Source organism: Chrysemys picta, chromosome 10 (genome assembly GCF_011386835.1).
Source record: "Chrysemys picta bellii isolate R12L10 chromosome 10, ASM1138683v2, whole genome shotgun sequence".
Classification (NCBI taxonomy): Eukaryota; Metazoa; Chordata; order Testudines; family Emydidae; genus Chrysemys; species Chrysemys picta.
Window position 1 is genome coordinate 22,439,080 of NC_088800.1, and position 17,396 is coordinate 22,456,475.

Sequence of the window (17,396 nt, forward strand, 5' to 3'; positions counted from 1 at the left end):
CTTGTGCATTAAGATCATTGTGTTGTTATTGATATAATGCTTTACAAAACACTGTTGCAAAGCATAACTGTCACCCTACGTCAACATTTGAAGAAAAGTGGATGTTTGTGTTGAAAGGAGAAAACAATGTACAGATATTTTTAAAAAAGATATCTAAATCAAATGAAATAGAGGTGTTTAGTGAATAGTTAAATTGTAATCCTTTTAGATGATCCAGATGGTCTTCATCAGTTAGATGGCACTCCCTTAACTGCTGAAGACATTGTCCAGAAGATTGCCACGAGAATTTATGAGGAAAATGATAGAGGCGTATTTGACAAAATTGTCTCGAAGCTTCTAAATTTGGGTCTAGTAAGTTTCCTGTTATCATTTCATCTAGCTATTTTGTCAGTTTATTTTCCCTTATTTATTTTTTTAATAGTTGGGCTGAATGCAGTGTCTGTGCAACTGAAAAGTTAATGGCACTCGCTTGAATCAGGAAGCATGTGTGAGTCAGACTATAAGCAACCTTTTCAATTCAATTGTGCCATTGCACATCAATCTTACCCTGCAATAACCCTGCTGTTCCAGTCCTGAGCTTTGCTATGAAAGATGCCAAGTTGTAAAATGATTTTATGGTGTGTAAATAAAAGTCCACTGAGGACAAGAAGGAGAGCAGCACACTCATTTTTACTTCCATTTCACTTTTTGTTTTCATTTAATTCTTTTGTATTGTCAAGTGCCTTGTGATTTTTGTGAATAATGCTCCAAATGGTGTAAATCCGTATTGCTTCATTGGCTTCAATGACACTACAGTGATTTACACCAGCTGAGAATCTGGCGCAATAAATGCTGCTTGTTGTTTTGATTTTTGGCATAAAATGGATTTCATTCTAGGTCTCCAGAGACGACAGGCTGGTGTTTTAACCTACGGTTCTACCCAGTCCTTATGTTTTAATCTATTAGTAGTATTATCTATCCTATTAAACCTGCAGTTGCTGCATGCTGAACTCCCACTGATTTGAATGGGAGATCTGTGTGGAACAGTTGTAGGACTGAGTCCAGGCTCAAAAAACAGTTGTTAAGAAGTAACATAAAGGAGCAAATGCATTTGAGTGGAGCTGTGGACAATTGACTTTATTTTCCATCTTTATATAACTGTACTCTATCACATATGTATTCTTTCTTAGTAGCATCTACAGGCTGCAGTCAGCTCAGTGACCCATTGTGCAAGGCACTGTACTGATATATAGCAAAAGGCAGTCCTTTATTTAGTGGGGGGAAATGTCTGTGTAGGTTTTTAACTTAATTTGGCTACATTCAAGCTAGCTAAGTAACCAAATAAGTAACTAACTACCATAAAATGAGTTTATAAAGTTCAATTCTCAAATTACATATTAAATTTAAAAAAAAACCCAAATCCTATTATTAAATTATTAACAGATCACAGAGAGCCAGGCCTATACATTAGAGGATGAAGTGGCTGAGGTCTTACAGCAGTTAATTGCTAATGAAGCAAAAGATCGTGAGAAGGAGTCAGAAGATCTTGATTACCCTCCAAGCAGAACAGACAGTGATACAGAAGAAAAGCAGGAGGAAAAAATGGTAATTATTATTAGCTAATCGTTTTGACTCACTTACCAAATAGTCTGAGAAGACCAATGCACTGTTCTATGCTTCAGGGAATAATTAGTTCAATTTGGAAATGATAAAAAGATTTTTAAAGAAATGCCAACAGCTAGAAAATATGAGCAATGCATTACATAAAAGTTTATAACAAGATCCTAAATTGGAATAACCGAGTAACTCATTGACCTCCTTCTAATTACAGAAATACTGGCTCTAGTTGAGAGCATCATTTTCTTATGCTGTGTGTTTGTTGGTCTTTTAATGATATCAATCATATCCATGTACTTATATATTTTTTTATTTTTCAATGTTGTTTGTGGAGACACCAAACGTTGCTGATCAAGTTGGTGTCATGAATGGAGAAATTGATGATACTTTGGATAACACCTGGCCTTCCTCCAGTGTCTTGGAAAGAAGAAACGAGTTGCCTTCTGAGGATAATTTTGAGGACCTCCAGTATTTCCCAAACTTTTATGGACTACTAAAAAGTCTTAACTCAGGTGAACTCTATATTTTTCTCTGTCATGTGTTTATGGAAATATTTAGTAAGAAAAGCTGGGTGCAAAGGATTTCCCCATTTTCTTCCTCTCAGCCTGAAATCCCCTTCCCTCTAACTTCAAAGCTCCATGTCTTAAGGACTTTCCTTAAGATGAGGAGGCTGAATGCAACTCCCTTTGGATCCCATCACCCTCACTTCTATATCCGCTAGAGAGAGTGATGTGATGAACTTCATTCACCAGGTGCAAAGTATGCTACCTCTGCAGCCCCACCAGGCATGTACTGAGAGACCCAGGAGCCTTGAATTCTTCTTCTGTTCATCTCCTTCCTTTAAGATGTAAGCTGAAAGAGATGGCAGGTTGTTTTACCCAGAGATATTTCCAGTAACACCCTTGTCTCCTAAGCTAAGGGAGATACAAAAAGTGAATCGGGCTACATTATCATCAACACAATGATCATGCTGGTAAATTGGCCTTAGCCTCCCCACCCTATTCATAAACCACAGACTTTGTTATATATTGCAGTGAAAGCCCTGAATCACTTCTTGCTATTCTGGAGTTAGGCATTATTCTGTCCCAGTTTATTATGAGCTAGATTGTGGCACCTAGCCACAGACCCTGTCAGCACACACTGTCTCACGCCCACTCTTACTCCCCCCAGCCAGCAACATTCTTTCTCTCTCTCCCCATCGTAGCCAGCAACCACTTACTCTGCAGATTCCTCTTTCTGCAGGAGTCTGGATCCTCTCTCAACCCATCTCCTCAGGCAATGAGTGGGGAGCAGGAACCAGAACCAGAGGGGATTTTTTTTCCGTGGTCCATTCCAGAAGGTTTGGGTTCTTCTTTTTGTTCTCTTCCTCTGGGTAGCCTGAGGTGGTGGTGGTTCTTCCTCTTCTCTCACTGCCCACAGATCAGAGAGGGACCTGTGTGGCTCAGTAGGTTGTGAAGAACAAGGAACTGGGCACCAGCCTTTGCATATCTCTATCTCTTCTTGTATCCCACCCTCCTCCCCTGCCAGCCTGTATCAAACCACAAGAGAGAAGATGCAATCACACCCTGCAGCTGTGTTGACTTACAGGCAGCAATGTAAAAACCTGCTCAGGCAGCTCCCCAGTGCTGCCGGGCTCCTTGCCACGGGTGGGAAATTGTTTCCACCTGGTCCTGCCTGACAGTGGACCTGATTCCTCACTGTGCACATTAGTGACAATTTGGCATGCGGAAGGTCATGCACATAACTGTGGGGGTGGATGAGTTTCATGCTGCTGAGGCAGAAATAGCAATGACTTGTTTGGTATATAGCTGTGTTAGAACGGAGCAGAGAAGAATGAGGAGCAGAAGTACTGAGAAAAGTCAGGGGTACATATGGGCAAGAAAGGAGGATATATGCACACTTTATTAAATATAGCTCTAACTTTAGCTCCCATTTATCATGAAAATCACTGGCGAAGAAGTAGGCCCTGAGAGGGTCAGGATCCACCCCAACGCTGAATGTGCAGATACATCTTTCCAATATGTGAGTCATACCCTTGTGGCAATCTATAAACTTCTCTTGAGACACTTTGTCTCCCTTTGTGAGCCCACGGATCTGATATGAGTTTCCCATATACAAAGTGGCATTGCCATGTTCATATCTTTCTCTAAGACGTGCCTTTAAAGAATTATATTTTCTTCCAGTATTCTTCACTGGACAGTCCTGAGACATGTGCTGCTTTGTCCCTGCACCTTTCAAGCATTGACAGAAAAGGTTAAAATCCCTGAGCCCAAGCCTGTGAAGTTCTCCAAGGGTTCAGTAATTTTTTTCCAGAGTATTAAAATGCATTAATTTCCTGGCAACCCCTGGCTACTCTAAAGCATAAGGAACAGATGTTATTCCAAGCCTTTTTTAAAAAGGCATTAATTCTTGCCCCCCAAAGTAATTTCCTATCAAAAGGAGTTTTGACCTCCTATCTTGGTCTGCTATCCAGTTGTAGATATAAGATGTTCATTGTGATTGCTGGAGGATAAGACCACTTCTAGATTAGATTCTTGGACATTTCAGACATTGTACAATAAACCCTGTGTGCAGCTTTCAGCCGATTGTACCTGGACCACTCTCTGGCCTCCAGATTGGTTTTTATCTTGTAGTTCTTGGAAGGAGATACATTTCTGGTGCAAGAATAACTTTTCTACCACAATTTCTGTACATATCTGGGTGTTATTTTTATCCTGGATAAATTTTCCTGTTAAGCATTTCAGGAATTTCAAAGAGTAGGGGTTTTTTTGGTTTTAAATCTCTCACATTATATCAAGTGTCAGGATCTCATGTTTTTCTCACATCCCAACTTCACCCATAATGGAAAATCTTCATCCAACTACCTGTGCTTGATGGACTAAAATTTGGGGTCTGCTTCCAAGCCTGGGTGTCTTTCTATTGGCTTCAATCAACTTTGCATCAGACCTTTAATCCCTGAACGTCTAGTCTTGTTTTGCGGGGAAAAAATGAGGCATTTTTTATCCTGAGCCTTTGTTACTCAAAGGAAGAGTGAGAAAGATGTTTCTAATTGCTGGAAACACGAAGCTGGGATATCTAAGGCAGTATTTGGAACAGATACTGTCGTTTTGGAGATATAATTATTTACTAGTGCTTGCTCTACTACAAAAACAGAGGGCTAACAGAGGCTGGGATTTAAGGTCTTTCCTTATGTTCTGGATTAATGAGCCAAAATTGCTCCTGCCTATGTTAGGAAAAGTCCTGATGACTTCTGATTAACTATACCGTACACTGTACAACACAAGAGGACTAGCAACAAGCCAATGCAGACAACAGATAGGGGAGTACTCCAGTTAACTCTCCATTTAATTGCACAATATGGTAATTCAAATAAAGGCAAATCCCCTTTACCTCCTGCAGTCACATCAGGCTTTGAGAACAGTGGAACTGATGCAGTTTGGCTGCACTGTGGAAGTAGGATAGTTGCACCCCCTCCATATAGGGAAGCATGATTCAGAGGGATCTCCTGCACCTCAGTGCACAAAAGGGTTCTGGGAGCTTAGGGTGACCAGATGTCCCGATGTTATAGGGACAGTCCCTATTTTTGGGTCTTTTTCTTATATAGGCTCCTACTGTCCCCCCACCCCCGTCCCGATTTTTCACACTTGCTGTCTGGTCACCCAATGGGAGCTAGTCTACCAGTCTAACTTCCACTGAGTGGGGGATGGCACAACAGCAGTGTACATTGCTGAAGTCCAGAGGCTGCAATAATAACCTCAGAATAATTCCACTGCCACTCTTTAGCTTTGGGGATGATTCCTCTTGTGCCCCCTGCCCTTCCCCCCTCCCCCAGTATCCAACATTGGGAATAGGATTTGCCCTGGAGATGTTAGAAAGGGAATTTGGGGCAAGGTGGGAGGGGGGGTGAGCACTCTACAATAAAGCCTGCCCTTGTTTCCATGGCTAACCCTGTTAGCTGAAGTAATCTCACCCTCTCGAGCCTTTTCTCTTCCAGCCACTATTTCCAGTCTCATGTTTAGGTTAACACTTGGTTGAATCGCCAGTAGTGTAGATCCACACCTCTACCCCGAGGCAGCTTCAGTTTACAGCCATATTTCTGTGAGTTTATCCCCTTAGAAACATGCAGAAATTACTCATTAGAGCAAGCAGTTTACTGCCTTTGTTTCTTTTTTTGACTTCAGTTCTCTTTGGAGTATAATTAGGGCTGGGAAGTTAAATATAATGGACATGAGACCTGTAAAAGAAAACCCCAGAACTGTGGAATATGCATTATTGAAACATCAAGCTCTTTTTATGTATAAATTGAGACTTTATAGCATAAGACTTGTTCAGCCCTCAGTTATCAGGACCTTCCGATTGGTTTTTAAATGGCATTATTGAGTTGTAGCATTGAGGGCGCTGTAAATTAGGGTCCTAATCCTACCAGTACAGGATTTCCTCTCCCATTAAAGCTGAAATGTTTTAAATGATGCAAATCGCTTAAGACCCATGTATCCATGCTAAATCCAGATAAGAAAAATTCACTGGATGACATCTCCCTCTCAGCTGCCAAGCCAGTGCATTAAGTTCCATCCAATCATTCACCAATCGTCAGTGGAAGTGGAGTAGGTGTGGTGGCAGGCCTTTGAGTGACTATTTGAATGGTGGTACGGAACGAGCTGTAGCCAGCACAGGGAGTTATTGGTCTTACACAGTAAGACAGTCTTTTGCTTCGGCTATGAGGATTGTAATATTTAGTTTAATGATATGTTTTTAATTCAAGCGAAGGATCCAGATGCTACTGCAATTAGTGCCATGTATAAATGAATAAATAAACTCCGTGCATCACATCCTAGATCTTGGGCTTCTTTCAGGTCTGTTTAGTTAAAGAAAAAAGCTCTGTAGTGTAGGTCTGAAGACCAGTGATTCAAGTTCTAAATAATAAGCAGCCAGTTGGTTTTACTGTCTTTGCTCGGGGGGAGAATGCAGGCGGCATATTCTGTAGGAGTTTCAAGTAAAAGTGCCAACATATTTATATCTACATTGACATCAGCTTTCAGCGCTACTCAGTGAGGGTGACATACAGCCCTGTGCAGAGGAGCATCCATGTTTTGAGGACTTACATGGGATGTACGTGCTGCATAGCTCTTATGCTACCCCCCTGCACAGGAGTGAATGTCGCCATGAGAAAATAATGTAATTGTCATTGAAGACCAATCTTCTTGATGGGACTAATTAAATAGACTTTAAAGTGGTAAAATATAGTTTTGCTTTCATTTATCCCACTCTGTGTCAGGCTGACAATTTAGGGGCTCACTCTTCTGAGTCGTAAGTTTGGGGAGAGCAGAGGAGTAGTGCCCAAGCAGAGAGTCGCTGAGCTATCTTGCTAGTGCAGGGCAGGATGTAATGCCAACATTGGGATAGGCTCTTCCCAGATAAAGAAGAAGATGGGGAGAGGTATGTGGTCCAGTGGCTAGGGAAGTGGACTGGGAGTCAGAAAGCCTGGGTGCTAGTCCCGAGTCTGTCCCTGGCCTGCTGGGTGATCATTGTCACTTCATCTCAGGGTATGTCGACACTGAAGCTGGGAGTAAGCCTCCGAGCTCAGTAGATGGACTCAAACTAGTACATTAAAGATAGCAGTGTAGACATGGCAGTTCTAGCAGAGACCCAGGCTAGCCACCCAAGATTACACCTGGGGGGGTCAGGTGGGCTTGAGAGCCTGAGCTTCTGCCTAAGTCACAGCTACACTTGCTATTTTTAGTGTGCTAGCTCGAGCCCTGCTAGCGTGAGTCAGGCTGGAAGGCTCACTTCCTGCAGCAGTGTAGACATACCCTTAGTTTGCTCACCTGTAAAATAGAGATAATGATACTTGCCCTCCTTTGTAAAGTGCTTTGAGATACACAGACAAAAAGCTGTATAGAAAAGCTAAGGCCAAGATTTTTAAAGGTATTGATGCATTGCTGGACTCAGCATCACAATGCCTAATTGATTGTCCATAGGATTAGACTTCTAAGTGCCTAAATCCCTTTTGAAAGTGATATTTAGGTTCCTAAATCTGGTAGGTGTTGTGCTGAGCACAGCAACACCTAAATACATTTAAAAATCTAGGCCTAAGTGACAAGCATTATTATGAAGGTCGCAGCCCAGGACATGTGCTCTGGGCTGCAGAGTCCATTATGATTCCTGGTGAGAAGAGCCCATCCTTCCACATCAGATATTGGGGAGGCTCCCCTGCTGACAACCCCAAATGAAGTCATGCACTGTGCCCTACAGAACGAGTGAAATTGGGTAAGGGAGCAACTGGCAACTTCTGAGGGTGAATAACTCCTCAGAATAAGATGTAGCCCCTACAGCTTTGTAGCTCAGGGGCCTTGCAAAGTTGTTCTGGGTCAGCTACAGGGGAATAGATTTGGGCCTGAATAAATCTCTACAGTACTTTTTTCCGCAGTAGGCCATAACAGCTTTGAAGGAGCAGTTTTAGTTCATTACATAAGACATAGGACACCTCTCCTCTTCACTAAGCCATCTCAGCCTTTTCCTTTCATGACCAGGACATGGTTTTTATCCATGAACTTGACAAAAAGCTTGCAGGACTGAATTTCTCCGAGTTGGCCATAGTTCTGACTACTTATATTTTGCTTTGTCCCTTAACACAGAGGAGGCAAAAGAAAAAGAAACCCTGATAACTATCATGAAGACATTGATTGATTTTGTGAAGATGATGGTTAAATATGGAACAATCACACCAGAAGAAGGTGTTTCGTATCTGGGTAAGAGCACGTACTTTACTCTTTATAATGACGTTATTCATCCTAAATTCTTATACCACTAACAGTGATAATTATATTGTCATCCCACTTGATGCCAGTCTTATTTCAGGCGTGATCACTCAGAATATTGAGGCATCACTTTTATGCTCATTCGTTACAACAGTGCTGAATTTCATATGTTTCACTGTTTTCGTCTTCTGAAATGAAAGGTTATCAATCAAATGTAAATGTAGAGGCTAATTCACTGCAGTGTTACTCCATTTTGACACTGGTGTAACTCCATTAATTTCAATGGCATTACACTGCTGACAAATCAGGCCCTTATATTTTCCCAAAAGAAATCCTACATATTAGGACCTTTATTCTGCCATTCACAAACACCAATAGTAGAGTGGGCCTAATTCTGGGGACCTGGATCATGTAAATCTCCCACCATCGGTCAAGTTTGCTGCATTGTAACTTTGGGTCACAGCTCCGCAATAGGCTCCCAGAACCCCTTCATATCACTCTTGGCTATGCAAATTCCCTTTTCTTTAAGAGATATAAACTCACCCTCATAAACCTCCTCTTTTGGCATCCACACACTCTTGTACATTAAGCATTCATAGCCATTCAAACTGAGCAGCCCAGGATGCAGGAGGAGGGCTCATCTGCATGAGCTCTCCTCGACCCGTCACTTTCTCAACTATCCCTGGTCTGGTTTTGCATAATAAGTTTTTGACCTCTCAGCTAAATAAATCAGCCTGTCACAGAGTCAGGATCAGCAGTGACCTTTCATGGAGCCCATAGCCTTGTATGACATGGACAGTTGCAGATATCTGATTACTGGATCCTACTGTAATTGCGTGGATTTGTTATCAATAACCTGGTCACAGAAGGTACTGTAGCGCATAATGAAAATACACTCTGATTATTTTTGTACTCTAGTAAATCCCTGGACAAGTCTTGCACTCCATTCTAGGAGGCTGCTAAAAGCATCATATGTTGAGACAACATCTGTCAGTATTTGGTCCTTTACTGCACAGTCTCTGTATGTGTATTAAAGGTGCCACATACAATGAAGTGATTGACATAAGCACTGTGGAGGTTTCACTATCGTCGTCGCAAATGGAGATAGTGTGACTTGTGTGCTTTTCTCAATAGTATCATGCCAAAACATAATAGGCTCTTTTTATCTCTGATCTAACTCCACTGAAGTCAATGGAGTTACATTAGGGACACATTTAGCCTATTAATATTTAGGACATTTGTTCAAATTGGCTTTGCTTTGGGTATATAAATACTTCGATCCTGGAAACAAATTGCCAGGATGACATGGTGAGGAAGAGGACAGGGATTAGGTTAAGAGTTTTTGGTGACAAAACATATTCTTTCTAGCAACTGATGTAGTTAGGCTATGCTTTGCAAACCTGTGATTTGTAGAGAGACAGAGATAGATCTTTTTTGTGCTCCATCAAAGCAATTTACCGTAATGGAAAAAGCTCTTTCATAGGTCTCAAGTTGCTTCTGTGGTAATCTTTTTTTAGATTTACTGTTGACTGACTTGAGAAATGACTTTAAATTTGACCTTCATAGATTGAGCAAATATTTTCAGGAGTTCAAGGATAGAAAACATATGAGAATATTAGCTTGGTATAGTGGCATAGTCAATGTTATACATCTAAACATTACAAAATGATTTAATATACACATAAATTCTGGCATATGCACAAGTGCTATTTAGTGCAGTTTAGGTGCTACAGATATGGGCTCAATGTATAACACATACACAGTAAAAAATATAATTATTATAAATGTGTGTCAGAAAGAAGAAAAAATTGCCTTTATTAAAAAAAATCCACAGCTATTTAATTGCTCCCTCAGACCAGAATTAGTAAGCAGCATCAAATCCCATGTTGCTTGACAAAGGAGGAAATACTTAGAGTTTCTGGGCAGATGGAAACATATTCTCGTCCTGTTTTACTACAGCATTAAGCTGCATTATTTACTTTTGCCTGTCTTATGACTGAAGCCATGTGGAAACTACATCCTTGAATTATATATTAAAAATAATAAATCATTTATTAAATCAAGTCATAAGCTTTTGTGTCTCTTCCATGGACATAGAGGCAGTGAGTTTAAATGCATCTACCAGTGACAGCTGGTTTGGGATTTGAAACCACAGCATTATGTCATCATCACTGTATCCCACTCCAGGGGAAAATGTCTTGCTGCAACAGTGAATTATGCTATTAGGTTTAGCCCTAAGTTGCACAGGATCTAGCTGAAGGATGGTGCTGGGGAAACACACACACACACACACACACACACACACACACACACAAAACTGATAATTAAATATATAAAACCAATACATATTGAAAGTCTTGTAATGTGACTAATATAATCCATAATGCAGAAGCCAGACATCAAGAAACAATATATATGTAAAACCAGTGATGCACTCTAGCAGAAAGCACAAGTCTGGAAGCATTAAAGAGAAGCTGGAACAAACGAAGTTAAAATGTGCATTCATCCAAAACACATCATACTGGGCAACTGTCCCGCTGTTGGCAGAATGCCAGCTATCCTCCCAACACTCCACTTTTTAACTATTGATGCCACACTTGTGGGGGGGGGGAGGGAATTCTTCAGCAATGTGAAAGCTCTGCAGTATGTTTCCAGGGAGACTCCTCCCCTTTACAGATTCTTTCTGGGGAGTACCCCTGTCCTGTGAAGGTTGGATGCTATTTTAGTAAAAATGTTTGCAGCCAAAAAAGAGTATAAAGGGTGTCAGGATAGAAAGGACAACATGGATATAGGATACAGTTGTATTGCCTGGGCTTAGAAAAATTCCAGAAAGCTTGCATCCATTTCAAATATTAAACTCTGGTGTATGGGAGATCTATTTTCATTGGCTTGGGGAGTGGAGAGGAGCAGCAGAATTTCTGGAGCAGGGAGATCTAGGAATGTTAGTGACTTGGGGTGAAAATTCATGCAAAGTGATGCATAGATGAAAGGGCAGACAGCTGTTCTCTACACTTCATGCCCCTCAGCACCTAATAAATAATAAAGCAAATAAGACAGATTGCTCAAAATCCAATACTTAAAGTGGCAGGGTGAGATTTTCAGTGCAGTCTATGAGATTTAGACATGTTGTCTGCCATTAAAGCTAATTGTAGATATGTGTCTAATGTCCTCTAGACTGCTTTGAAAATCTATCGTAGAGACTGAATCCATGCAGTTTCTGAACAATGCAAAGGAGCAAGAGCCCTTCAGAGTGGAGAAGTTGGGTTATTGTATGCCGAATAGGACTTGAGATAGTTCATTATGTTTATACTTTGAAGATAAGGCTTCTATTTATTTAACAACTAGCTGATTCTGGATGTTCTACAAAGAGTTTGAGACTGATCACTAAAGGCCCAAATCCTGCAAGGTGCTGAGGGCCTCCTGAGAGATGCTGACTGGCCTCATCTCCTGTTCAAGTTAATGGCAAAACTCCCATTGACTTCAGCAGGACAGGATCAATGCCACATTGTATAGATCTTTGTGCAATGCACCATTTTAATATTGGAGTATGAACAACATATCACTTTCCTTCTTTAGCTTTCTTTCACTGTGCTGAGTAGAAGCACGATGGAGTTTCCCTTTGACAGCTTGTCTCTCCTATTTGAGGCATGTCTCTATAACGATGAGATAAATATGTCGGTAATGCACAGGCTGAACGGCACAAAGAAAGGGAGTTTCTCTGGGTGCTGAGAGAGTCTCCTCTCTAGTGTACTGTATGTGGGTTCTTCTCCCCTCCCCCACCATTATCACCCCAGCTCATTTTAAGGTGGAAGGGTATCTCCGTGTAGGTGAATCCTTTTTTTTAAAGGTGTTAAATTGTGGTTAATTTATCTGAAGGTAATCCAGAACTGTCCTGTGGTGCTTTAGAACTGGTTGTGTGGCTCAGATTTCCTTCTTTCTGGTTGGGCAGATGAAGATGGGTGCGGGTTAATCTGTCATCCCACTCTTCTATTGATGCTAACTGCATACAGAAAATCATCTAATTTTAATAAATATTTAGTGGGAAAGCCTCCCATGATTCCAAACAAATAGCATGGCTCCCAAAAGAGCTCCAGTTCATTTAAATATGGTAATAAATTACCACATTTCAAAATAAATCCCTAAATATAATGAGTCCCTTTATAATCATTATGGAAAATATTTGTAATAAATATTGGAGTATAATGTAAACAGAGCTTTAAGAGAAGCTGGACAAATACTTATAAGGAATCAGGGGACAAATCGGACTTCATTGTGGTACTTAACACTTAACCTATACTCTTTAGAGAATAGGGCTTACATTTTACCTGTTGGCATAGCATTTATGGGAGTAATATTGTAGCAATCTTATCCTTTGCCATCCCAATTCAATAAAATCTGCACTAGCACGTGAACTTCTAACCCCATGTATCCCCCAAGTGTAGGGATACCATAGATCAAAAGCATACCAGTTTGGTGGCTAAGAGGAAAAATAAACATGGCTTCATCTCTTCAATATTTATAGTGTTTGAGTCAGAACCACCTCCTTGCTTCAACTCTGAGCCAGAGCCACCTCTTTCACACCTCCTTCCTTCAGCTCTAAATCACTGTCAGATTCTCTAGCCTCTTCCACAACTGAGTAGGAGATTATTTTGGTTGGAACTGGACATGAACAGATGTCTCCATGCATCTCCCCTTCGCCTTGTCATTTGTTTCTCATGGGCAATTCAGAGAAGGATTCCAAATGACATGACATACCAGCAGTGGGTAGGTGGTTCATACGTAGGCACGCACCCTCCGTATGAGCAATTGCCTGGGTGGACATACCCGGAGTTTTTAAAACTAGTTTGTCCCTTCTCTAAATATATTACTAATAATACAGTTTTACTGTAACGCTATATTGGAGCCAAATTGTACCTCTGAAGGAAATCCCCCTGGGAGGGGAAAGAAGACACAGGAATTTCCATGTGGTTCAGCTGCAAAAATTTTCTCTGGTGGAAAGTTTTGAGGACACAGGGAGTGCAGACCCCAAACTCTGCATACCCTGGGAAAATGCACCTCTGATCCCATGGGGGCACTGACTCGCTGTGTTGCTCTCATGCTCTCTCCGCTACTGTTTGGGATGCTAAAGTGGGTGTTCTTTCCTTAGACCTCCTACAAAGTGCCCCTCAGAGCTCCACCACAACACAGGCCAGTACCCAGGAGACACAACCTGGCCTTTAATTGGGACACAAGGACACAGCTGAGTACACTGCCAAGCTTGTGCAGTACTCCTCAATATAGCCACTCCAGACACTGAGCCTGAACATGTTCCATTGAAACCAATGGCAAAATTTCCAGTTACTTAGGTGGGATCAGGACTGAGCCAATAGCGTAATGCAGAGAGCAGAAAAGCATCCAGAAGCATATTCCTCTTTCACTCACTATTACTGCATCTGAATTGTCAGGTGAAAGCCTCCCTCACAATGTAGGATACACACAGGTTGGTGAATGTAACTTACATGAGGAGGGGAAGGAAGGATGAGGGCTGTGGCAGGAGTCTATAAGCAGGTGTGACATAAGGAGGGCACCCCTATGAATATAATTAAGTCTTATCAAACCCCTCATTACACAGTGCCAGTTGCTTTTCTTGCTACAACCTTCTGTCCCCATCAACGAACAAATTACATCTACTTATATATACACACACTTACCAATGTTTAACTTTCACCACCAGATAGGTCACCTCTCAGTTTGGCCCTAATCCTTCCATCTCAAAAAAGGGATGTGTTGGCCAGCCAGCTCTCCTGTGGCCTGAGGGCCAAATCCACTCCTTCGCACCATAAAGAGGCACTAAAGGGATAGTCTGGATCCATCCACTCCTATCTAGAAGGACATTGGAGGTCAGTCTCCCAATCTATGGGATGGCATTGAATTCAATAGCAAAACAGGTCAAATGGTTTTCCTGCTTTCCCCAGAGACCGTGTGGTGCTCCTGTGGGTTGTCCCAGAACAAAAATTCCAATAATGACTTGATCCTACATTCCTTTCCCACTCAAAGCCCTAGAGGCTTCAAATGGGAGTTCTTCAGTCTGGCGAAAGTGCCGGATCTGACTCCAGAAAGAGCCAATGGCAGCCCTAGAATGAAAAGCATGTGACTGCCGGCCTAGGACATGGCACTGAGATTCTGAAAGGATTTGCCCCATATTGTAGTGTATAGATATGGACATCTTGAGCCAAGAGAGAAATCTGAGTGACATGTAAGGTCATAGCATATCCACAGGGGCTGGACCTCATCAGCTGAATTACTAGAAGGAGGTTTCAGTTGTTTCAGTAGTACTAGCCCCCTCTCATTGAGCCACTCCTCCCTCCTGGACTCTCCAAACCCCATGTAACACCCTTTAAACTAAAAGGAGGATATTGCATTTCATTCCTCTGTTCTTGCAAATGCCATGGCTCTTCTTTAATGTCCCTTTGCTGACTTCTTCCCACTCTCCCCCCTGGATCTGTTGTTATAAGTGCCAGCCCTCCTAATAGCTTCTCTGCTGATGCATTAATTTGATTTCTCTGATTCTTGAAAGCCCAGTGCTTTGCACCCTCTCACCTGTTTTCTGTTTGTGGGGAAAGGACCATTTGCCTACCCGTTTGTTGTTATTTAACAGCTCAGCGTAAGGACTGCCTTCTGGAGTCAGTGTCTCTGTAGGCACATCTGAGCACTGAAACCATAAATGTGGGATTAGGACTAGGATGTTGGGGGAAGGGTGCCATTTATCTGAATTTCCCAAATTAAGTTCCTCCAGGCTGGGTTTACATGGCCCCTAGCCCACTCCAGTGCCCTTCGCAAGCTGCATGTTATCAGAATGTTATTTAATGGGCTGTACAGCCCCAGAGAGGGAGGGGCTTAGATAGGAGGAGAAATTGCGTCATATGGCTCTTGAGAGATTTCCCATCTGGCTAACCCCAGAGTGATGTTGTTAAAATCCTCTGGAGCAGTGGTTCTCAACCTGCGGCCCAATCAGCACACAGCTGCGGCCAATGTGACATCCTCAGGACCATACAGGTAGTATATATATTGTGTGGAGGTGGCCCACACAACACAGAGAGAGCTGCATATACAGCCCACAATGGTAACTAGGTTGAGAACCACTGCTCTGGAGGGAGCTGCATCTAGCTATCCTGAGCCGCATGAAGTGGTTAGCCTGATGCCCAGCTTTTGTGGGAAGGGATTAAACAGGAACAACAAAGGAAATCCTGACACTGCTTCCCCCTCAAACAAACAAACTCTTAATTGTGATGTCCCCCTCAGCAGGGCTGGCCTTACATGAGGCGAACTGAGGCAGCCGCTTCAGGTGCCAGACTGTGGGGGGGCGCCACTAGGACCCAGAGTGTAGAAAATTGTGTCTGCTACTGGTGCATATGTATTCTCTCTGCTCTAGATGCACAGAGATGGTGGAGTGCTGTGCTGGAGGAAGGAGGGCACAAGAGACATAACAGGCGGGCAGGAGAAAAGGTGAGAGGGAATAACAGAAAGCAGCAGGAGCTGCAGGGAGAGAGAGGAGGAGGAGGAGCCTCTTATGTACCTCTCTAGCAGCCCCAGGAGCCTGGACTGATTAACACCAGCTTCTCAGGGAGTTTCCTGTTTCCTGCTGCTTTCCTGAATCCACTTGAGGAGAACAGGCAGTCAACTGAAGTAGTAGAGCCAGTTAGGCCCTTAAGAGGCTGATATCTTCCCTCACTCAGGCCCTGCTACCAGCCTGCTTATTTGTCCCCTTCAATTGAGTGTTGAGAGCCACTATAGCTGGCACAGAACAGCAGTCATGAGTGAAAGAAGAAAACACCCCTCTGGGGCAGCATTCGAAGAAAGAAAGCAAAGGAAGCTTTTTTATCTAAGCAGGAAGGAGCTCTCCTGAGATACATAGACACAAATAGAAGTATTGGGAGCATAAGCTTTCGTGGGTAAGAACCTCACTTCTTCAGATGCAAGAAGAAGTGAGGTTCTTACCCACGAAAGCTTATGCTCCCAATACTTCTGTTAGTCTTAAAGGTGCCACAGGACCCTCTGTTGCTTTTTACAGATTCAGACTAACACGGCTACCCCTCTGATAATAGAGACAAATGTTCACGGTGAGCCTTCCGGCCCCAGTGAGGATGTGAATGGTGAGGAGATGCCTGATCTTCCAGTTAGTCAGAGTGCAGGTGACCTGGCAGCTACTGCAGCATCCATATCTCCATCTCAAATGGATGTAACCATGCACATTCCTGAAAAAAAGTGTAGATCAGAGAAGAGTGAGGTGGAGGCGGAAGAAACAGCTGCTGCTGAGTTTAGTTCCTTAAGTCTAGATGATCCAGGACTGTGGACCCACTTGAGCAGTAGCCTGAGGGACTTCCTTGTACTCCATGGGCCACAGCAAGTGAAAAACATCATGTTCCCCAAAGACAATGAAAATAGAAGTTTCCATCCAACACATTACTGGCGTGAAATCCCCAATGGTGACAAAGTGGAGAAGCCATGGCTTATGTATTCAAAAACCCAGAATGCTCCATACTGTTTTTGTTGCAAACTCTTCCAGTCTAATTTTCCAGCCGCATTGGATTCTACAGGAACAAAGGACTGGAAAAATCTGGCTAGAAATCTGGCATGCCATGAGAAGGCAGCAAATCACCAGAGAGAGGATTCCATAGGTGGAAAGAGCTTGAGATGAGACTAAGGTTAAAGGCCACCATAGATGATCAGCATCAAGAGAAGATTGCATCAGAGTCTCTTTACTGGCAAAATGTTCTGAAAAGGCTCATTGCCATTGTGAGAATGCTTGCCAAAACCTAACACTGCGTGGCACTTCAGATCAGCTGTATGTGCCAAACAATGGAAACTTCCTTAAAATTGTGGAGCTGATGGCTGAGTTTGATGCTGTACTCCAGGAGCATCTAAGAAGAGTCACCACCCAAGAAATGTACTACCTTGGAAAAACAATTCAAAATGAGATCATACAGTTACTGGCAACAAAAGTCAAACAAGATTGTGGCAGATCTGTAGTCAGCAAAATATTACTCTGTTATTCTGGACTGC

At 42.4% G+C, this 17,396-nt stretch overlaps 1 protein-coding gene across 8 annotated transcripts in view; it reads left to right on the top strand.

The window, feature by feature from the left end:
* Positions 1-17,396, top strand: part of SCG3 (secretogranin III) — a 56,469-nt gene that overhangs the window by 13,302 nt on the left and 25,771 nt on the right. For 5 of the 8 annotated variants that reach the window (XM_065559421.1, XM_065559416.1, XM_065559415.1 and 2 more), the window contains 4 exons: positions 209-351; positions 1,423-1,582; positions 1,920-2,108; positions 8,232-8,345. In XM_065559421.1, the coding sequence (XP_065415493.1) occupies position 1,582; positions 1,920-2,108; positions 8,232-8,345 (304 nt within the window). In that variant the 5' untranslated portion in view covers positions 209-351; positions 1,423-1,581. Of the gene's footprint in view, positions 1-208; positions 352-1,422; positions 1,585-1,919; positions 2,109-8,231; positions 8,346-17,396 lie in introns of all 8 variants that reach the window. The other 3 variants (XM_005305048.5, XM_065559418.1, XM_065559420.1) reach the window with 1 other exon arrangement.